At 38.7% G+C, this 24281-nt stretch overlaps 1 protein-coding gene across 4 annotated transcripts; it reads left to right on the top strand.

Annotated features, from left to right (window-relative positions):
• LOC127431795 (protein-L-isoaspartate O-methyltransferase domain-containing protein 1-like) lies at positions 1–24281 on the top strand. Of its 4 annotated transcripts, XM_051682341.1 has the most exons (7): positions 3–161; positions 1538–1595; positions 4548–5056; positions 10620–10722; positions 16683–16854; positions 17577–17700; positions 21490–24281. In XM_051682341.1, the coding sequence occupies exons 3-7, from the start codon at positions 4750–4752 to the stop codon at positions 21861–21863; spliced, it is 1080 nt and encodes a 359-aa protein (XP_051538301.1). In that variant the 5' UTR covers positions 3–161; positions 1538–1595; positions 4548–4749; the 3' UTR covers positions 21864–24281. The 4 variants fall into 4 exon arrangements, with proteins under 4 accessions (XP_051538300.1, XP_051538301.1, XP_051538303.1 ...); XM_051682340.1 differs by lacking the exon at positions 1538–1595 and having other exon boundaries at positions 1–161; XM_051682343.1 differs by lacking the exons at positions 3–161; positions 1538–1595; positions 4548–5056 and adding an exon at positions 8395–9819.

Here is a 24281-nt window from a genome sequence, read left to right as displayed (position 1 = left end):
TGTTCCTCAAAAAAAAAAAAAAAAAACATAGCTGGATCTTCAACGCCACCAAAATCTACACATCACACAAAGCACTGCGTTCAAAACACCAACTCTAATGTGCATCCCATCTGCCGCTGTTGTGCAAAGCGAGCCTGAGACTGATACATGGCGTTAAAAAGGTCAGTGAACACTGTTATTTCCGCAGAGATGATGCCGACATTTTTGTTTTGTTGCTTTGCGCTGAATTGAGCAGCTTACCAAGAAGTACATGTGGCCAGTTAAGTGCAACCCAAATGTTTTATTGTTTTTATTAAACAGCCAGCCAGGTCAAACACAAGGCTGTTTTTAATACCACCACCGTCTAACTGGTTTTCCCAGTCATGCAGCGTTTAAATGTCATCAAACAGCATGGGTTTCAATAAATAAATCGAATAAGTTTTCAGCAGTCAGGCGCACAAGCTTATTTTCAACTAAATGGCACAACAGAGGCTGCAAGATTACTCATTCTTATTGGAAAATAATAACAAATAGCAACATAATATCTTGCCACTGAAGCTGTTCACTTGTAATTAATTGGGATTTTTCGATTTATTATGTTATGTTTGTTAACAACACACAGAATCGCAAAAGGCCCCAGACGCAGTTTTCCTAAATGTTATAAATATCAAGTCTTATTTTATGACTTTAAAAATCGATAGTAATGTATTGCTAATTGCTGCATCCAAGTGCTGTCTGAGAGATTAATGGCGGATCTGAACATCTCAACGTGCGAAAAACATCGAACCCTTTTTGTTTAGTCTACTTGGTTTTGCATTTATTTATTTTTTTCAACGTCTCTTAGATGTAATCTTTAGACTTAATAATTACCGACACGGCACAAGTCGCTAAAATAGATAAATATTTGTAACGCAGTGCAGATGTATTTAGTGTTTAATAAGATCTGAACTGCATCGTGAACGCTGCAGAAGTATATTTATATGGACCGACCGAACCAACAAACTGTACGCCTCACAGTCAGTCAGTCAGTCGTGAATTGCGCAGCGAACGTGACGCAATAATGTAATGTTCTCGGCCAGTGGAGTAAACATACTATTTTGTGGCGTGTTGGCGCCATCTTTGTTTTGAGTGAGTAATGTGGTGTTGTTGCTTTAAATGACCATCTTAAACTGGAAGATTTGTGCCTCATAAATTTAGACACACACCTATGAATTTATTTATATGCACTTATTTCAATTATTTTAATATAATACGTATAATAATAATCATAATATCCACAAAAAAAAAAAACAAAAAAAAAAATATTATTATTATTATTACAACCAAGGACAGAAGCTTCTTCTTAGACTATACGTGCAACACATGGCTTCTTGTAATTCAGGAGTCCTAGATTTTCTAGAGCTTTCCAAATGTACATTTCTCAATACAAAAATTAGATATGGGCATTGCACTAGCTGAACAGCCACATGTGCTGCTTGTTCATAATAATAAGCCATTTTGAGAGATTTTGACATTACTGGTTTAATGTGAATAAATAAAGGTACATTTCTACTTTCAGCATTATTTCTTCTCCAGACCTTTGTTTTGTTGGAAAAGAAAAACTAGCTTCATACCATGTGAGCCACATTTATTTATTTATACTATTGAAAATGGTTAAAATGTAACAATTTATGGATGGAGCCCCATTGAGAGCCCCATATATCTGGAGTTTAACCATATAAGGTCTTAAAAATTAAGATACAAAAAGGAAAGTTTGTTCTGAACCAGAATCTTTTATACTCCTGGAGTTATTGTTATAATCAGAGATGCAAATGAGTCACATTTCTGCTAAAGAAACCTTTCTTTTTTTTTCTTCTTTTTTTTTAAGCTAATTTGCCAAAATTTTCTACATTTTCCTTTTTAAAGTCACTTGAAAGGGTTACTTTAAGTGTAAACACTATCAAAAGTTTTAAATGCAACATAAAAGCTTTAAACATGACAAACAACTCAACTAAAAATATATATCTAGAACATCAGCTATGACTTTCTCACCTTTTTCACCTCTCATGAGTTTGCATCCCTGTATAATGCAACAAGGGGTGCTGATGTCAACTGATTTGAGTAATATACAGTTTCTGTGTTAAAATTAAAATGATGATGCTGCCACCTTTCTAAGGTTATTTATTGACCTTTTGCCCCAAATTCTGGTTGAGTTGACACGGAATGACCCTTTAGTGCTACATTAGGTGCGTCTCAAACCACACACTTCTGCACTATTTTACCTCATTTTGAAGAGTAAATAGTGCGAGTAGTATGTTTCACACTGAAAATGCAACAGAAAGAAGTGTACTACAAGTACCCGGATGATGCACTTTTTCAACCGTCAAAACGGAGCGTGGAATATTGGTCACTTCGTGCAGTCAGCGCACGTGGCTTGCTGTACATAGCGGAAGGGGCGGAGTTACCGGCAGCAATGTTGATCTGGCAAAACAATTGTAAATAATGGAGAATATGCCAACTAGTGAAACTTCTGTGAAGACAGCACCATACAAAAGCGAGTTAAACGCTTTACCACCATACCATGCTGTGTGAATATGTATATTATTGAGATATAAGTGTTGAACTGAGCGTGGATAATGCGCTAAAGCAGCGGCAACACAACGCTTGGGTTTGAAACGTGACTTCCGTCAGCTGTTAAATGGCGAACGCTTCTGTGTAGTAAAAAACCATTAAGGGTTCCATTTGGGATGATACTACACTTTGAAAATTCATACTTTACATGGTTTACATTTACATTTATTCATTTGGCAGATGCTTTTATCCAAAGCGACTTACAAACGAGGAAAACATAAGCGAATCATCTTAAGGAGACAGTAGTATGAAAAGTGCGGTATTACAAAGTTTCACTAGCATCAGAATATTATTCAAAAGAGAATAAAGTGCAACAGGAATTTTTATTTATTTTTTATTTTTTTTGGTTGAGTGCATAGTGCATTTTGTAAGTGTATAGTGTGTCGTTTGGGACACAGCTATTTATATTTTCTCCCCACCTCTAATTCAAATGCATACATTTTAATCTAAAAACATGATGTTGAAGAAAGAAATTTTACAGACTACTTTAATACCCAAACATCTAGTTCAGTGCAACTCTAAACATTAAACCATACATTTAAGAAAGATTGACATATTGTTATCTTCTCTTGAAATGCTCATGGTTAATTGGCAGGTTAGGTACAGAGGAATATTTAACAGGTTATGCTCTAACAGATCATTTGTTGTAATAAGGTAATGGTGCAATTTTGCAACCAGCAAGTTTAAGCATGTTAATGATGGATCAGCCCAGCTTTATAACATACTGTTCCAGTTAATAGTTCCTGTTCCAGGATTGCAGTTGCAAATGCAGTACAATTGCAGTTCACAGTGGCAGAGAAACCATCAGTCCAGTTGAATACTATGCATGCTTTATTGAGATATAGTGTTTTGTCAAATAAATGTTCAATGCCTTTTTCTTGTTGGACAGAACTTTCAAAAAAAATGCAGTGTTGTTGTTTCTGATGTACAAGAAATCTCTGTAGGGTTGCAATCAGGTCTTTTACAAAACAGAGTGGGATGTTTGACCCAGTTCCCTCCCTGCAATATTTTTAGTGCAAGAGACTCAAAGTGCAGCAACACAGGAAAAAGATGAAAAGGAAGACAAATGCAGTAAAGAAAATGAGAACATAAAAAAAAAAAAAAAAAAAGAAGATTCACTTACTAAAGCCAAGATGGACAGAAAATATGAAAATGAGCCTGTTATGTAAACATGTTTTGTTACTAAATATGGGCCTTTGTATAGCTATGTCAAAGAGTCAGCTCTAATTGGAGGACAATCTAATGGAGATAACTGTATTGTGTTAATTCTTTTTTGTTCTCATTTGGATGTGTACTCGCTGAACCATTGTAAATAAGCCTCCTGTTTGTTTGTTTGTTTGTTTAAATCCAGAACTGGTTTAGGTCCACTAATATCCTTGAAGTTACACTAATTCAGCTTAACTCAAGTACCCATGGGGATGAATGAAAATTCATGGCAATTCTGAAACCTACAGACCCATTAACAGCTTAAATGTTGGTTATAAACATTGCTTTCCTCTTACTGTGAAAGGCTGGTAAAGTACATAATATCTGTAATAAAGTTAGAGTTGTAAGCAAATGATAACTGATCTTTAAAGCATGTTTATCTGCATTTATAGTGGTGTTTTTTTTTTAGGCAAGCATAGTATCAGTATTTTTATTGTTAAACTTTGATGCGCTAAGGCCAAAATATACTTTGGTTTTCGTGATAAAATTTTAAAATATAGTTCTGTCAAAATCTTTACATTTGGGACACACAAAGACTTTCCTCCTTTGCAATATTAAAGCTGCTTACATCAGTCAGGTAGCATCAGGTATATGCTACACCTACCTGTAGAATCAAAGCCAACAGGTATCAGGTGGCATGGAAGAACAAGGACAGTATGGCTCCTTTTTTCCGGCCACGTGCCAGAGAAAGGAGTAAACTGAAATGTTCAAGAGAGAGTCTGAACCGTCACCCTTTGTTTTTCAATTCTCAGATCTTGCTGTACTTGAGAATGGTCTGAAGTGATTGGTGTGGGACAGAAGACATCCCGTGTGGGCTTCCCTGTGGAGATCGCTCAAACACTTGCATCTGGATGCCAAGACCGGTCTAGTTATCTGTCTTGCACCTCCTCCTGCATTTTTTCTTTTATTTTTTTGGTTTCTTTTCCCTTGTTTTTTGGTGGCTGAAAGGAAATCATGGGGGGAGCAGTTAGTGCTGGTGAGGATAATGATGAATTAATAGACAACCTGAAGGAAGCCCAGTATATCCGCACGGACCGCGTCGAGCAGGCCTTTAGGGCCATAGACCGTGGAGATTACTACCTGGAGGGCTACAGAGAAAATGCCTACAAAGATCTAGCTTGGAAGAATGGGAATATACACCTCTCAGCACCGTGTATATATTCGGAGGTGATGGAGGCTTTGAAACTCCAGCAGGGTTTGTCTTTTCTTAACCTTGGCAGTGGCACAGGATACCTGAGCACCATGGTGGGCCTGATTATAGGTAAGATGCCCTTCATAAACATGGCCAGGGCATAGATTAAACCCTTTACGGACTATGGTAAAGGGTTTTATGACTTTAAAAGAACAGTAAAGGAAACATTACATAAAGTCTGTAATTTATTTGAAACAATATTTATTGTGGAAAGTGCTATACAATAAAATAAAATGTGACTTATTTAAAGATACTTATTAAATGTTAACTAATTTCACTAACTTAAAAAGTGCCACAGTAATACCATGTTTTTTGTTTTTTTTTAGGACAAGTTCCATAGTTAACAAATTTTTTGGACATGGTAACATCATTGTTCTGTGGTAATACAAGGGTGTCTTTTTGAAATCTTTTTTTTTTTTGGACAAGTACTATAGTTAAAGGTGCACTTTTTTTTTCTTCATTAAAGTTTAACTTCTAAAGACATGAATTGTAATTTTACAATATACAGTATGTAGGAAATCATGACCACTCACATTAAAATGAAGACTCCAGTCATATCAGTAACCTTATTCACTGATCAGCCACAACATTAAAACCACTGACAGGTGAAGTGAATAACATTGATTTTGTCATTACAATGGCACCTGTCAAGGGGTGGGATATATTAGGCAGCAAGTGAACAGTCAGTTCTTGAATTTCATGTGATGGAAGCAGGAAAAATGGGCAAGCGTAAGGATCTGAGCAACTTTGACAAGGGCCAAATTGTTAAGGCTAAACTACTGGGTCAGAGCATCTCCAAAACGGCAGGCCTTGTGGGGTGTTCCTGGTATGCAGTGGTTAGTCAGGGTCATGGGCACCCAATGTTCATTGATGCATGTGGAGAGCGAAGGCTAGCTCATCTGGTCTGAACCCAAAGAAGAGCTACTGTAGCACAAATTGCTGAAAAACGTAATGCTGACCATGAAAGAAAGGTGTCAAACACACAGTGCATCGCAGCTTGCTGCATATGGGGCTGCGTAGCCACAGACCGGTCAGAGTGCCCATGTGAGCATCAGAAGTGGACCATGGAGCAATGGAAGAGGGTGGCCTGGTCTTATGAATCATGTTTTCTTTTATATCATGTGGACAGCTGGGTGTGTGTGCATTGTTTACCTGTGGAAGAGATGGCAGCAGGATGCACTATGGGAAGAAGGTAGGCCGGCGGAGGCAGTGTGATGCTATGGGCAATGTTCTGCTGGGAAACCTTGGGTCCTGGCATGCATGTTGATGTTACTTTGACACGTACCACCTACCTTAAGATTGTTGCAGACCACATACACCCCTTTATGGCAACAGTATTCCCTGATGGCAGTGGCCTCTTTCAGCAGGATAATGCACCCTGCCACACTGCAAAAATTGTTCAGGAATGAACATGAAATAGAGTTCAAGGTGTTGACGTGGCCTCCAAATTCCCCAGATCTCAATCCAATTCAGAATCAGAATCAGAATCAGAATGGGCTTTATTGCCAAGTATGCTTACACATACAAGGAATTTGTCTTGGAGACAGGAGCTTCCAGTGTACAACCATACAAAACAATACAAAAACAGCAGCAAGACATAGATAAAAATAAAAACGAATTATACACATACGTACAGACAAACACATACATACATACACATGGGTAGTGTAAATCTAATACAATCTGTTATGTACAGTGTAAATACAAATCTGTTATGTACAGTGCAAATGTTTTTTTTTTTTTTTTTTTTTTCCCCCAGAGGAATGAAATGGCAGAAGAGGTTGGATGTGTTGGATAAATATAAGAAAGACTAAACTGTGTATTGCACATAGTTATTGCTCAATGGGGCAATTTAACTGTTCATGAGATGGATAGCCTGAGGGAAAAAACTGTTCCTGTGCCTGACGGTTCTGGTGCTCAGTGCTCTGAAGCGTCGGCCAGAAGGCAACAGTTCAAAAAGGTAGTGGGCAAGGTGAATGGGGTCCAGAGTGATTTTTCCAGCCTTTTTCCTCAATCTGGAAGTGTATAGTTCTTGAAGGGGGGGCAGGGGGCAACCAATAATCCTCTCAGCAGTCCAAACTGTCCTTTGTAGTCTTCTGATGTCTGATTTCATAGCTGAACCAAACCAGACAGTTATTGAAGTGCAGAGGACAGACTCAATGACTGCTGAGTAGAACTGTATCAGCAGCACCTGTGGCAGGTTGAATTTCCTCAGCTGGTGAAGGAAGTACAAACTCTGCTGGGCCTTTTTCACAATGGAGTCAATGTGGGTTTCCCACTTCAGGTCCTGTTTAACCTCCCTTCTGTATGCAGACTCATCGTCATCTCGGATGAGGCCGATGACAGTGGTGTCATCTGCAAACTTCAGGAGCTTGACAGAGGGGTCCTTGGCGATGCAGTCATTAGTGTAGAGGGAGAAGAGTAGTGGGGAGAGCACACATCCCTGAGGGGCACCAGTGCTGATTGTACAGGTGCTGGAAGTGAGTTTCCCCTGTCTCACCAGCTGCTGCCTGTCCGTCAGAAAGCTGGTAATCCACTGACAGATAGACAAGGGAACAGAGAGTTGGTGTAATTTATTCTGGAGTATAGCTGGGATGATGGTGTTGAAAGCCGAACTGAAGTCAAGCAAAAAGGATTCTTGCATATGTCCCTGGTCTGTCCAGATGTTGCAGGATATGATGCAATCCCATGTTGACTGCATCATCCACAGACCTGTTTGCTCAATAAGCAAATTGAAGGGGATCTAGAAAGGGTCCAGTGATGTTCTTCAGGTGGGCCAACACCAGTCTCTCAAATGATTTCATGACCACAGACATCAGGGCGACAGGTCTGTAGTCATTAAGTCCTGTGATTTTTGGTTTCTTTGGGATGAGGATGATAGTGGAATGTTTGAAGCAGCATGGGACTTCACACTGCTCCAGTGATCTATTGAAGATCTGTGTGAAGATTGGGGCACGCTGGTTAGCACAGGATCTAAGACATGCAGGTGAAATGCCATCTGGGCCCTGTGCTTTCCTTATCCTTTGTTGTCGAAAGACGTGGCTCACATCATCTTCACAGATCTTAAGTGCAGGTTGAGTAGCAGGAGGGGGGAGGAAGGAGGTTGCAGGAGGTGTTGGTGTTTGTGTGATGTGAAGGTCAGAGTGGGTGTGGGGTGTGAGATTGGGCCTTTCAAATCTACAATAGAACACATTCAGGTCGTCAGCCAGTTGTTGGTCCACCACAGGGTTGGGGGCAGGAGTCTTGTAATTCGTAAGTTGTTTCATGCCACTCCACACTGATTCAGGGTCGTTAGCTGAAAACTTGTTTTTCAACTTTTCAGAGTATCTTCTTTTAGCCACTCTGATTCCCTTATTCAGTGTGTTCCTGGCCTGATTGTACAAGACTTTATCCCCAACTCTGTAAGCATCCTCTTTGGGCTGACGAAGCTGCCTGAGTTCTGCTGTAAACCATGGTTTGTCATTGTTAAATGTGAAATAAGTCCTAGTAGGAATGCACATATCCTCACAAAAACTGATATATGATGTAACAGTATCTGTGAGCTCGTCCAGATTGGTGTCTGCAGCCTCAAAAACTCTCCAATCAGTGCAGTCAAAGCAGGCTTGTAGTTCCAGCTCTGCTTCGTTGGTTCACTCTTTACAGTCCTTAATACAGGCTTAGTAGATTTTAATTTCTGTCTGTAGGTTGGAAGAAGATGAACCAGGCAGTGATCAGATAGTCCCAAAGCTGCTCTAGGAACAGAGCGATATGCATCCTTTATTGTTGTGTAGCAGTGATCCAGTATATTTCTGTCTCTGGTTGGGCATGTAATGTGCTGTTTGTATTTGGGCAGTTCACGTGTGAGGTTTGCTTTGTTAAAATCCCCAAGAATAATAATAACTGAGTCCGGGTATTGTTGTTCTGTGTCTGTGATTTGATCAGCCAGCTGTTGCACCGTTGTGTTCAAACACGCGTTTGGCGCGATATACACACTCACCAGAATAAACGAGGAAAACTCCCGTGGCAAGTAGAAAGGCTTACAGTTAATAAAGAGCGCTTCCAAATTAGGACAGCACATCCTCTTTAACATTGTTACATCTGTACACCAACTTTCACTGATGTAAAAGCATGTTCCACCGCCTCTCGTTTTCCCCGTTAACTCTGCGATGCGATCTGCTCTGAACAGCTGAAAGCCCAGCAGATGTAACGCGCTGTCCGGAATGGCTTCACTCAGCCAGGTTTCTGTGAAGCACAAGGCAGCAGAGGTTGAAAAGTCCTTGTTTGTGCAAGTGAGGAGATGTAGTTCATCAGTTTTGTTAGGGAGAGAGAGGAGATTTGCTAGATGCTCGGCAGCGTTGTTCGAAAGCCCCGCCGACAAAGCGTGACCAGCGTGCCTGCTCGTCTCCCTCGCCTGTGTCTCCTGGCGTGTTTAAACAACACAGCCTCATGTACGACTAGAATGTCAAACAAAACGTCCGAATATTCAAAATCCGGGAAAATATTGACTGTGTATGCTGTCGAATGTTCAGCAGTTTGTCTCTGGTAAAACTGACTGAAAAAAGATTACTAAACACAGGACAAACAAACAAAAACAACAAAACAATAGAAGCGCTCCTCACCGAGGCGGCCATACGCGGTGCCATCATGATGGGACAATTGAACATCTATGGGATGTGCTGGACCAACAAATCCGATCCATGGAGGCCCCACCTCGCAACTTACAGGACTTAAAGGATCTGCTGCTAAAGTCTTGGTGCCAGATACAACAAGACACCTTCAGAGGTCTTGTGGAATCCATGCCTTGATGGGTCAGAGCTGTGTTGGTGGCACGAGGGGGACCTACACAATATTAGGCAGGTGGTTTTAATGTTACTACGAATACTACTCGCTTAATCACAGTAACCATCCTATTATTTGACACTTTCACTCATTGATTAAAGTAATCATGGCTGACTGTGAATAGTGAATTTCTATAATGGCATCTGAAACTGAAAACTATTGATTTTAAATTATGCTGCATCCAAGCCGCTAGGTGTCAGTGTAAGTCCAAGATGACACAAAGACAAAAGTTACTGAGTGCACCTTTAACATATTTTTTTAGACATGGACTATAGCAATACCATGTTTTTTGGACAAGTATCGTATTATACCATCTGTTTTTTTTTTATGGACAAGTACAATGATAATGCCATGTTTCTTGCATATATACCATGATAATATCTTGTTATATGTATGTATGTATGTATGTATGTATGTATGTATGAAGTATCATATCAGTACAATGCTATATATCAAAGTACCATAGTATTATGATATGATAACAACTGTACCACGGTACCACTGCGCTGTGTTCCGCTTTTAGCTTTCAAATTCTAGATGGTGGTTATTCACAAAGGTAAGCCTCAGTCTAGACATACATTTGAAACCAGAGATATTACTTTTTTATGATTTAGTTATTTGTTTGAAATACTTTTTAGAGTTACACAGTACTTCACAGTAATAGATTTTGCCTTTAGAGTTTTCCAAATAGAAAATTTGTTTGCATATGTATTATTTATTTGCATTCATTTATTCTGTGCTATTGGCTTGAAATTTCTTACCATCTTGTGATTTATTAAAATGTTTTTTATTTTGATTCTGTTTTAAATTGCAGGTCCATTTGGAGTAAATCATGGCGTTGAGCTCCACAAGGAGGTTGTTGAATATGCAGAAGAAAGACTCGATGAATTCATTAAAAACAGCGACAGCTTTGACAGGCATGTTCAAATTTTTTCATTTTGTACAGTTTGAAATTCCCTAGAATTTACCGTGAATTTAAAGATCCTAAATGGAGAGACAACACATTTGCCAAAGGCTACACACATTTTATTTCCACAATATAAATGAAAGGTATTTCACACACACAACTAACCCACAATAGAAGTCTCTGTGTCATTTACAATTAATAAATATTTCAAGTGGAAATCAGCTGAGATATATACACAACTATGTGGACGTACTTGTTGCAGCCAAATACTGTGAGATAAGAGAGTCCCCCACATTATTAGGCAGGCAACTGGGCTTCCCTGATATCTCTCCCTGGCATTAGCTGCTTAAAAACATCTATTTGCATCAAGCACCACAGCAAGAAGCTTTTCACCACAGCTTACTCTGTTATTGAGGTCAGAATAACTGGGCTGGCGAAACAGCTAAAATGACGGATAAGACAAACCATTGATTATTTCCAACAATCCATAAAAGCCTTCTTGTTTCATTAAAAAAAGCCATATGCCAAAAGGTTGTTTAATCAGTGTTGTTGAGCTTGGGGAGCTATCTTGTTTGGATCACTTTATTGGATATCGATATCTTTACTCATCCTGTCAAGCCTCCTCAATGAAAACTGTTGCCTTATTGCTGTAAGCAAATAAAAACATTCAAGTGTCAGTGCTAGGTTTGGACTGATGCTAATAATGAAGTTCAGTATCAGATTTCTCCTTTCTTGGCATTAAATTAGTTCTCTTTTAGTCAAGAAAAAATACAGAATGCTGTGTTCAATGCAGAAAATGAAGCCATAGAATTAGTTTTTTTTTTTTTTTTTTAGTTTCTGTTGACAATGTGAGGGCTTTCTAATTTTAGGTTGTTGATATTTGGTAGCTAAGGAGTTCTGAGTCATTAGCATGCCAAGTGGTTGCTAGGGTGTTCAAGTAAGCCTTCAGCAAGTAAAACAATTAGCCTAGAAGTGCAATATTTTGCTTATTAATAACTTTTGTAGTAAACCTATTTCCATAACACAGTTTTGATTCAATGACATACTTTCAATTATATAACCACATTTGCAGTGGTGGGTTTAATCCAATTACAAAGTAATTAGTTACTGTAATCTAATTACTTTTAGTAAAAAAAGTAGTGTAATGCATTACATTTTACATTCTTGTAATCAGATTACGGTTACTGACTTTCAATTAATTTAATTACTTTTAAGTACATTATAGGGTTATGCTTATTTCTAATATATTATATATGTAGACTACATGGATTATGGCCCTGTATTGAGTCATTGTGAATAAGAAATGTGAGGTGTGGAGTATATGACTTCTCTGTAACAATAAACAAGAAATATAGACATTATTTTAAATTTGTTGAGCAGAAAAGTGTTTTAGAAGGTAACTTAATGGAAATTAATTAGTAATGTGATTACTTATTTTAATTAAGTCATTATTAATCCAATTACAATTTTAGAGAAATAATTAGTAATTTGTTGTGTATTACTATTTTTAAGTAACTTACCCAACACTGCATATTTGATATAATTATTTTTTATTACTATAAATAGCTATTCATCAAAATAGAAATCATGGTGCTGTAACATCCTTGTAATTTCCATGATTGGGGATTTGCTCCACTATCTTAGAATATGTATTTCCTTATTTCCTGCTTTGTAGTTTAAAAGCAGTAATACTTTCGATTTTTAATAATATAAATAAACGTAATAATTGTAATGGTTTAAAAATAGACCTCCAAAAATCCATGTAAATAGCCATTGAACGCGGCCCACTATGCCATAGTAACTATGGTGTTTTTTGTAAATGTCAGAAACATGTTGAACTCCGTGTTTCTGAGTCAAAAGCACGACTGTTTAAGCTCGTCCACTGGAAATCAACAATTAGATGCTCACAGACTTTAAGGACAAACAGCAATAATATTTTTGGTTAAACAATAGTATTTTTGTTTTGCATCAGTCTTTTTCACGCACAGATGATGATGCACGACCCTGGATCGTGGCCACTAAACTGTCGGTCTGCAAAACCTTGATGTAGGCTAGAGAGGGGCTTTTTCATGAGTGCGCAAAGCGCAGCACTGCGGCCATGCGCAATGTCTTATACAATTTTCGTGAGAGCACTAATTCTAAGTGCAATTTTCGTGCCAGCGCAAAGTGCATGAGGCCATGGGTGGGAGTGTTTGTGCAAACTGTGGGTGTATTGTATGTAAATTGGAGTGGAGTGGTGGTGGCGTAGTGGACTAAAGCACTGAACTGGTAAGTAGAAGGTTATTGGTTCGATCCCCACAGCCACCACCATTGTGTCCTTGAGCAAGGCACTTAACTCCAGGTTGCTCCAGGGGGATTGTCCCTGTAATAGCATCTGCCAAATGCATAAATGTAAATGTAAATTAAGTGGCGCAAAGCGCACATTGCTATTTTCCTAAGAATTTGGTCGTTGCGCTAAGATGTTTCAATACCACCTCTAAACTCAGCGCAAAGTACAAATTCAGTTCCTGCATTTGAGTTTGGAGATTCCACCAGCAGGTGGTAATAAAGTTCATGTCCAAATTCTGAAAGTACAGAACATCAAATTACAGTATGTCCCTTCAATGGCTGTTGAAGGCATATGTTGAAACAAACAATTATAAGATTTGTGTTAAACTTTCTAGAGGTCATGGTTTATTTTTTCAATATTATTATTTTTATTGTATATTTACAATTGTATTTATGATTTAATTTTGACTAGTAATATTCCACCAGTTGTCGTAGAGTGATTTTTAATTCACAGCAAAAGGGGCCGGTAGAAGAAGTTGGAGAGGGTAAATTGTTTTGATTTAAATAGATTTCTTTTTTTACCACTTCGTTATTTTTATTATATTTTTGTTTTATTTGAAGTGTAATTTGAATGTAAAAATATTGTTGGTTAAATTTTTTTGTGTTTCAATTAATGAATTAAATTTTTCAGAATCAAAATCGACCGGTAAAAGTGAAGTGCATGCCGATACAATCAATGTTAATACTAGACATGATTTGTGTGTCAGTAGATGAAAATAATTAATAATAATTACTTAATTTAATGGTGCATACATCCAAATTCTGATGAGAATCACATTTTCCATGCATATAAAAGGAGAGTGTCGCTGTCATAGAAATATGCCTGACATTCAAGGATGCAGTTAATGCACAGAAGAACGTAATCTCTGCGCGTTGGCATCCTTCATGCGATGGAGCCACTGGAGCGGGACGTGGTCCTAGCAGAGGGTGAAAGCATGCCCCAACAGATAGTACCAGAGGGTGAAGACTGCCCACTTGATGACCAATTGTCCTTGCAACCTGGAAACCTCTGTGATTTCGGATGGTGAGAGGTAATCTCCATAAGTGACCGGGGTGACTCGATCAGTGACTTAAGTTCATCCCTGGTCCGAGCTCCTGCCTCTCCGGAACCACTGTTGCCAAAGTCACGGGGACCGCCTCTCTCCACAGTTTTAGGAGATTGCGGTGGTAAATCTGATGTGCTCCGCCTCTATCCATTCGTTTAACCTCATAATTGATTTCCCCAACCCGCCGTGTGCCACTTGGCGAGTAATTTAGAGCTCGATGTGGGAAGCAATACAAGAACTTTATCTCCCGGTGTAAATTCCCATAGTCGAGTACCCCAATTATAAAGCCGGCTTTGATGCTCTTGAGCCTGGAGCAAATTCTCCTGTGTTAGTTTCTCAGTGTGTGGAGTTTTGCTCTCAGATCAAGAACATATTTAATTTACCCACACTTCACGCTGAAATGTTGCGCAGAGGCACCGCTTCCGGATATTGCGTTGCGTAGTCCACCAGAACCAACACAAAGCGATGCCTGCTTGCCGTCCGTTCTAATAGCCTGATGAGGTCCATGACAATTCTTTTGAAGGAGACCTCGATCAATGGAAAGGGGCGCAATGGTGCTTTTGGAGTGGCCGGCAGATTCACCAGCTGACATTCACGGCATGCCGCACACCACCTGCAGACATCCCCGCAAATGCCCGGCCAATAGAAATGGGCCATCAGACGGTTTAGTGTTTTATTCCTGCCCTAAGTCACCTGCTTTTCCAGACGGCTCCGCGGTATTAACATTTGGGCTGTATCCTCCTTTGTCTGAGCATCCTGCGTCACTCGATACAACCGATCCTTGATAATTGAAAAATACAGATATGTGAGTGCAATGTCTGGCTGGAGGCGTTGACCATTAATCACTTTCAATTGATCAAAGGCGTGCCGAAGGGTCTCGTCTCACATCTGCTCCAGAGGTAAATCCCCTGCAGGGAATCCTCTAAGGGCTGGGGAAACTGAGACTTTCCCCCTTATGTCCTCCTGATGTGGAGCTAACGTAGACAGCCCGGGCTTCACCACCCCAGCCAGCGAATTGCAAACCACACACCGAGACACTGTGTTACAGTACCCATCCACACAAATTCCCCTCAATAAAGTAGTAAATGCCATCCAGTTCACACTCAAGATTAGTGGATGGGTGAGGCTGGGACTAACCGCAGCCTCGACACTATGCTTTTGTTCCTTGAAATTGAATAATGACCGTCACTACAGGGTAACTTTGAACATCCCCGTGCACACACCTTACCTTCACCCGCTGGCTTGTATCCAAAACCTCGGACTGAACCAAGCTTTGTTGAATGGAGGTTTGATTACAACCTGAATCCACCAAGGCTTGGTATGTACCCCCCTTATTAAAGGTATCCGGTATGCTCTCGATCGGGGATGGCCTGTGGCGCGTTGGGGATCTGGACAAATGTCTCCACCTCCATCGTTGGGCATCGGCCCTGGAAGAGCCCAGGTTCCCCGCAGCTCCAGCAGACCAGCCCAGACTTCATGCCCATACCCGCGGCAGCGGATTCAACAGCGTGTGGAGGAGAGTGGAGAGGGTTAGGAAAAACCAGCGGGTTGAAAGGTCCATTGGACCGCGGGGTTGGAATTCCCCGTTTCTGTGGAATAGCAACAGGATGGGGGGAGGAGATGGGTGGGAGGAGAGATGAAGAGAGAAGAAGAGTGCTCACTGGCCCCCGAATACGCCACCAAATGTTTCTCAGCCAGCTGGATTGCCTCCGTCAGCGACTCCAGGCGGTGGCACTGGACCCACTCAGCTGTTCCTTTTGATAACCGGCCGATGAACTGCTCCAGTTCCACGAGGTCGATGTCAGCTTTGGCATCGCGATCCTCTGCCAGCAGCCACCTGACAGACATCGTGGAGCTTTTGGGCGAAGGAAAACGGGTGGCTGCATTCGGTGTTGTTCGGTGTTATGGCTGACCCGTTGCAAGATGGCCCACTTTAGGTCCGCGTACTCCATGACGTTCGCAACCAGAAGTTGTTGGGCCATGAGCTGGACTTCCCCAGACAGCAAGGGCAACAATCTGGCTGCCCGCTGGGTGTTGATTGTCACACACAGCTTCGTGCCTCTCTCTTTCACCCCAACTGTGGCTCTGGCTGCTCTTTACCTCTCTCCAGCTATTCACTGTAATACAAAACAGCTGTTAGAGATAATTCTGCCCAGGTGCCAATCCATACTGCTCTTCCTCTCCTGGCCTGGCTCTCCACAGACGTCGCTCGGCCACGCCCACATCACCACAACTATATAATAGGATGCAGACGTTGAATAACCAGAGAAGAACCTCAGAATTAAATGGCCATGCCCATTGACTTTACACTTAAGGTATTGCGTTGCGCATAACGCTTCCGCTTTTAAAATAGGGCCCTTGGTGTGGGCTCTTTTGACTTGGGCCAGTAAGCAACTACCCAGAACACCCTTGCAACCATGTAGCAATGTGCTAAAAATCACCCAGAACACCTAAGCAACCACATAGCTACACTGAAGCAACCACCCACAACACCTTTGCATTGTGGTGAAACTTTTCGAGCAAGCACCACTCCATAGAAAATGTAGTAGTATTGTTACCAGAAATTGATATCAGATATATAAATGTGTAATTTCAGGTTTGAGTTCTGCAAACCACACTTTGTGGTGGGGAACTGCCTGGAGATTTCATCAGACAGTAATCAATATGATCGTGTTTACTGTGGGGCTGGAGTTCAAAAGGACCATGAGAACTACATGAAGATCCTGCTAAAAGTTGGTGGGATTTTGGTCATGCCAATTGATGATCAGGTATTATTCATTGTTTTAATGGAAAATGGTACTTGTTAGTAACACAAGCATTTAAAAAGAAATAATTTTATAAGTTTTCATGCTTTCTGCAATCACAAATCAAGATCAGTCTGGTGAAACTAGAAAATAGCATTTTAAAGGAATGCTTCACTCACTCCTTTTATTATTTAATAATCCCCATGTCATTTAAAACCCATATGATTTTCTCTCTTCTGTGGACCACAAAAGGAGATATTTTGAAGAATATTCAAGGTGCTTTTTTCCATACAAGGAAAGCAGATAGTGACTAGGGGCTTTAAGGTGTGCCTAGGAGAATTGGTGCTGTTTTAAAGGCAAAGGTGGTCACACTGAATATTGATTTAGCTTTTTTACGTTTACTGGACTTTGTATGACATTAAGTGCTAAATGAAAATTATTTATGTCATTAAGACATCCTCACTATGCAACATTTTTCACAAGTTCCTAAAACTTTTGCACAGTACTGTACATATATACACATATGTATGTATGTATGTATGTATGTGTGTGTGTGTGTGTGTGTGTATGTGTGTGTATATATATATATATATATATATATATATATATATACACACACACACACACACACACACACACACATATGTATATATCTGTGCTTTCTCTTGGTTGCCAACCATGTCTCTTGTTTCAAACGTTTGACCTATTTATTAGCACCTGTTCTTATTCTGTTTGTGGTGTTGCAGCTGACTCAAATCACCAGAACCAGTCAGAGCTCCTGGGAGAGTAAGAACATCCTGGCAGTGTCATTTGCTCCTCTTGTTCAGCAGAATAGGACTGACAGCAGCAAGCCTGAGGCTGTGGTGCTACGTGAGTCTCCTCCCAGTTGCATGACTTCATACTGCTCTGAACAATCAGCTGCCACTCGGATAGTTTCCAAGTACAAGGAAGTACTCTTGCCAAATTTATTTTACAAATTGCAACCATGTAGCAACATGCCAGCTTCAATTAATTAACTAATTCATTCAAACCAGTGAATTATGTGAGTTTCAGGTTAAAACAAAGATGGTATTGTATGCGAAAAACTGCTGCTCTCCAGAGATATTGTGGTTTTCCTATTTGAGCAAAGTTTTCCAAAAACATAATTGGCCCAAGAACATTATGGATGTGTGATGTTCAGGTCCAAATCATTCTATTAATGGTGATCATCTACTAAAAAACTTAATTTTGTGTGGCTCATTTAGATCACCACATCACTATGGCAGGCTAAATTACTAAAAATTAAATAGATATTTAAATAAATAATTAAATGCATAATGAAAATGAAAATAATAAAAAAGTAATAAATAAGTTAATAAATTTCCCTTGTATTTCATTTCAGCACTAGTTTGTGTCAATCATTTTAGCATTATCTTTGGGCTGATTTTTCATTTAAGCACAAACTTTGTTATTTTTATTTTTAGGGTTACGGTTATTGGCTCGTCAATTTCTAAATAAATTTTTGTGGACTCTCTAGTCAGTCAGTTTAGATTCAAAATCTGTTTTCTTTCACACCACAACAATGGCAGAGCTTGGTACAATAAGAGTTTTCTTGTTAACTTTTGCAGATAAGGTTACCAATCAAAACTTAACTTAATTATTGATCCATATTGAAAATGTAAGGGTAATGTTGGCCAAAAAACGGTTAATGACATTAAGATTGTTCAACACACCTTAGCCAATCTTAACAGCAGTGAGCAGTATGTTCGACTGTAAAATGCACAGCATGATGTTAATTCTGTGAGAGAAGGTCATTATAGAAGAGGATGTCCTACTTTGAAAGGTGACGTGCACTGTTGTTGAGTGGCATGCCGATAGCTGTAACCCTGAAAATGAAACTGAAAAGACACGAAGCTTGTGCTTAAATAAAAAATCAACCCAAAGATCAGAGTGAAAATGGACACAAACTAGTGTTAAAATTAAATGAAAGGGACATTTATTGATTTATTTTGTGTTTTAATGATAAATGTAATGATTTTAACAATTTATTTAAATATTTATTTAATGATTTCATTAAGTAAATTGGCCCTCCATTAGGTTTGTCCAGTATAATACGGAATCATTCTGTATTTAACGGAACAAAATTGTCCCATATTTTAGCATCACACCCAAACCGCTGAGAATGTTTCACTAGAGTTGGGGTACTCGAGTTTGGACTCGGACTCGAGTCCGAGTCATGAGTCCCAATTTTAATGGACTTGGACTTGTCACAAACTTTTTTCAGAGTCCAGCCGAGTCCATGACATTTGTAATGCAATGAAAAAATAAATAACAAAACATAAATTAATGAACACATCTTTATCTGCATGCAGCTGTATTAGCCCCTGAAGTCATAGACATAGTCAGAGTTGTTTCACTGTTTAAGCAAACACACGCACACACACATACGCACATGCACAGGCACACTCATCAGTCAACCAATACGCTTGAATGTTATTACAGAGACTACTGTATAATATTGATTACCAAGGTGGCTGGCACGACGAAAACATAAAGACGAATATGTATCCAATGTAATAGAAACTAAACAAGGCAGTTTCACACAACACGGGACCTGACAACTGGTAAAATTGCATGTGGTGTTTGTGCAGCCAAGACGGTGCTCGCATTGCGGTTTCATTGTGGTTAAAAACTTAAAATCAAGAACTTCATTGAGTCAAGTCACCCACATCATGTCTCTCACAGTTTACTAAAAACAGCATATTGAAATACAAATACATACAAATTGTATTAATATTGTATATTACGTCTTTAAGGGTAATGTATCTACACATGTAGGCTTCTGTAGTCTCTTGTGGTCCATGCAGTGTTGTCAGCTTGAACCGGTCCATAATAGCTCGATGAATTAACTGTGTTACATTTTAAATAGTCGGGGGATAAAAGCGTTATTGCTAAAGCAGACAGCAACTCTAAACATATAAAAAGCACCTATTTATTATTGAATGACTATTTTCAAAGCACTGACGAGCTGCTTAAAATACATTCTTTTACAGCATTTGTCCACCATTCACAAAATTCAACAATGCACAATAAAATATTAGGATAGTTTGGGCAGTGAAATGTTTTGTTTATAATTTAATTATAGACTATAAAATAAATGTATTATTCGATGACAGAGTTTGTGTATGAAGCTAAACTTAATGTTACGAGATGAATTTAGTTGGTTATGACGTTTTTATTTTAAATGTTTATTTTATTATATTTTTATTGTAAACCACCAGGTAACCTATGCACGTCTTTTTTTAGCCTACATCTCTGACACTTTTGAAGGACAATTCTGTTAAATTTATGACTCAAAATTATTATTCTCTATGTTATTGCGGTTGAAGAAGAGCTCAACTAAATTTTCTTTGGTTTGTATTTAAAGACTGCAGACTGATTGCAGACCAACGCGGCTGCCGCTCAAGCAAATATCAATTATTATTATTTTTATTTTTTTATCTTCTGCGGCAGCTGCTGCGAGGTGCACGCAGACGCATCAGGGATTTAGGTACACGAGCAGCACGCAGAACTGCCCTGCATTGTGTGGTTTCCCGCAAATTAACTAGAAAATCATGTCCGTGACAACATCGCCCTTATATTATCAGTGGGCTTTTCCAGTGTTTTTGGATGTAGCATTTCAGTCAAATCGTGAGATGTAACTTCTCAGAAAAAAGATTCAGAAATAAAACTCAGTATAGACTATTATTTCTTTAGATAGCGATAATTTTAAATAAAACTAAATTAAATTGAATTGACAAATTGGAAATAGAGTAGACATAAAAACAAAATAAAAATTTGAAACATCATAAACTTGTAATGACTAATGCAGCTTTCACTTTCTTTAGTCTATGTTTGAGTGCAGGGGAAAAAGCAACAAATAATTGAAATGTCAACAGAACACAATAAGAATTGTGTTGAAGGACAGTTTTGTATTCATACACCTAAAGCATATGCTTTTATTCTGAAACCACTTTGAAGTTTGTTCAGCAGGATACTAATCATAAAATATATATATGAAAGGCAACAGCTGTGTTTTTGTTACATTTATATTGACAAACTGTTTTTCTTAATTGTGAAGTTTAAAATAAGCTTAAAATATTGATTTTGAGTTTACGGTTACAATTTTAATTCAGATTCATGAACAGATTCATTCGGACTCAACTTGGACTCGGCCTGTTATGGACAGGTACACCTCCAATTCAGTACACCTCCTATCAGAAGCTAATTGGCTAATTGTCTAAAGGCTTGCCATCATTTTCTGAAAATTTGTTTTCCCATTAATATTTTCAGTAGGGATTTCATAAAATAAGCCATGACCAAACCAACTAGCTTTGAGGGGAATCACAACATTACAAATTTTTGAAGCAAAACAGTATTTAAAAATCAGACAAATAACTAAATTAATAAATAAAGGTATAAGACTGTGTACTTAACTTTGTTTTTAATGAGGGCATGAACTAATGGTGTTAATGACTAAACCAATAACATCATTGATGTCTAACCCAGTGCCATATTTGAAATGAACGCAAAGGCAAATGATATTTGAGAACTTTGAGAAAGTCATCCAACCAGAGTTCCTTTTTAAAAACAATTGTCTAAAACTGTTATTGTTAACAGATTTCTTTTGTATGTTCTCAGCCCCTTTGACAGTAAGGAGTCTTCAGGACCTGTCACGAATCCACATTCGCCGAACCCTCCGCAACCTGACCAATGACGAGAGCGGCGGCCGCAATTCCACACAAAGAATGTCTCAGAAGCGCAAACGCAGGCGCTGTCGTCGCCGCCGTCGAATCAACACCTACGTCTTCGTCGGAAACCAGTTGATTCCTCAACCCATGGACAGCGAGGAAGACGAATGCATCGAAGAGGAGAGCAAAGAGGAAGAGCAAGAGAAAGACATTGAGCCTATCAAACCCGAGGAACCACAAGTCAACCACCTGAGAGACAAAATTTTGAGTCTGCCGCTACCCGAGTCGTTGAAAGCGTATCTGCTGTACTACCGCAAGAAATAACAGAGTGCATAACCGCTCATTCAGTCTACGAATTAATCAGTGGTGGTGGTTTTCCTTCTCCAACTACTTCCGACCCTGAATTCCTTTTTGTTTTTTGTTTTTTATAATATAGCATAATTTAAACATTTAAATGGGGCAACGCTGCATTCGAAAAAGACGTCGGAGTTGATTGTGCTTGCTGTGTTGTTCTGATGACTCATAACCCAATCTTTAAACAGAATCTTCACATTTTAAATGTGATTTTTGAGTATGAAGGACCTAATGAGGACCTTTGGTGGTTGAGAAGCTTCTAGCTCACCTTGTTTGTGTTCAGAGAAAGAGTTTGCTAAAATTGTTGGGTAAATGGAATGGAAGAATTGCTATTTTTCACAGGCTTGTATAGTAAAACCCAATATTTGATGAAACCAGTAATGACAGCTTTCTTTCTGTTTTTCCATTGTAGGGAGAATTAAAAACTCTAGTCAATATTTTGCAATTGATTTTTGCCTTCTTTGAGTCTCCGACTTGGGAGTTTTTGCTGTTTATGATGCTAATGCTTTCAGTATCTCTTCAGGCTGTTTTAGTGAAGTTCCATCTAGAGATGATTTTTGGCTTGTGTTTCACATTTGTACTTTTTTTGTTTTTTTTACATTCTAGTCACATTTGTAATTACTGATATTGAGCTGTCTCTTAATAGATGATGTAATTCTTTGGTAGTTGTTTATTTTGTCTGTCGGTCTCGACCTGAAGACGTAACGCTCCACTTTCTGCTTGTGATCATAAAATGTAAAAGACGTCACTGTTTGTAATCGGAGATTTCACACTGTCGTAACAACTTGTTTGCAATATATTGTCAGCATAAGAAATCTGTGGCTTAATTTCAGTTATTGAAATGATTTGAAATGATCTCTTGACTCTGCATACAGAAGAGGGGAATTTTCTGTCTGCCACTGTCGGCAAAAAGATTGTTCTGCCCCAAATTATTATGTTGGGATGTTCGAACAAACACTTTTTTGGGGGAATCAACCTACTCATAGTTGCCTCTTCAGATTAAATGGTGATAGAAGGAAGTATTTTAACACGTAGGCCAAAAACATACTTGCATGTACGCAGATGTGAACACTTAGCCAATGCATTGCCAACTCACAGTCCGGTTAAACATGCTTAACGTGCGGTACTCAAGGGGGCGATAGAGTTACCTTCTAAAGTCTGTGCCATTACACTGGGTGTGTTGTTATTCAGGTAAGTTGCTTTAAATATATTGACTTTAACTTGTTTAGCAATGTTCTCTTCAAACTGTTGCTCCACCATGACAGTAGTTGACTTTAAAGAGAAAACTTGCCATAGAATCGGACATTTCAAGCTAATGTTCACTATAGCGCTCCCTGTGGCAATGTTCTGACACATTTGGAAAAGCAAAAATGCATGCAGTTCGAACACTTGTGTAAAGTTTGTCATTACTAGACATAAATATTGTTATCAATAATGATTGTTAGATGACAAGTTTGAAACAAGCACCTTAAATCTTTTCCAGCAACACATTGTGTCTCCCATTATTTATATTGAAATGATGGTGACAGGAAAAAGAGAATGTACAGATATTAACCAAAATTATGCTTTAAATTTGGCCTTACAGATTTACAATGTATGTTATAGATTGTCCGTCAAACTAATATTTCTTCTAATACAGTTGTCTTTTCTGTCCTATATAAACATGCTACAAAGAAGGCTATAAAATTTCAAATATTAGTGCAAAAATTGTTTTAAAAAATATAAAACCTACAGGGCAGAATTATTTTTTATACTGAATATTGTTGAACACCAGCATAAATACAAATAATCTAGAAATAATGTTTTGTTTTGAAACCAAACCGCATGCCCACTAGCTTTGATTTCAAAATGATTTAAAAGCTAACAAAAGGAACACCACAATGTTTTTGTGCTTTGTTTGTTATTGAGACCGTAGTACAACACATTTAGGCCAGATGGTTTACTTTTCCCCACTGAAAATAAATGCCTTGACCATTTCTGCCATATTTTGAATTCAGAACTCAAATATTAAAATGTATCCAACCCTTTAAGGTATTCAGAGGGTAAAACTGTAAGCAATATTTAGGCTACAGATTCTACATGGAGGGTCTGGTAATATTTATCAGAGTTATTCACATTGCTCATTGGTCCAAAAATGCACACATTCCTCACACCTGTCGGATTCGCAAGGTAAGAGAGTCCTAGTGAACCTGTCTATTGAGTTTGTTAAATAAGGGGCTACTAAAACATTCCACAAGGTTTAATTCCTTGAGATCAACAGCATGTTTTCTTACAGATGGTCCGTGCTGTCGGTACATGGGAGTGTCTTTTTTCAAATGTATCACTGACTGTTTGTAATTTGATGCTTTGTTTCTCAACCATCTTTTCATTAAATATATTTATAGCCAA

This window comes from Myxocyprinus asiaticus, chromosome 41, assembly GCF_019703515.2.
Source record: "Myxocyprinus asiaticus isolate MX2 ecotype Aquarium Trade chromosome 41, UBuf_Myxa_2, whole genome shotgun sequence".
In the NCBI taxonomy this organism is placed as follows: Eukaryota; Metazoa; Chordata; class Actinopteri; order Cypriniformes; family Catostomidae; genus Myxocyprinus; species Myxocyprinus asiaticus.
Note: the sequence above shows the minus strand (reverse complement) of the source record. Positions and strands in the feature narration are given on the sequence as shown.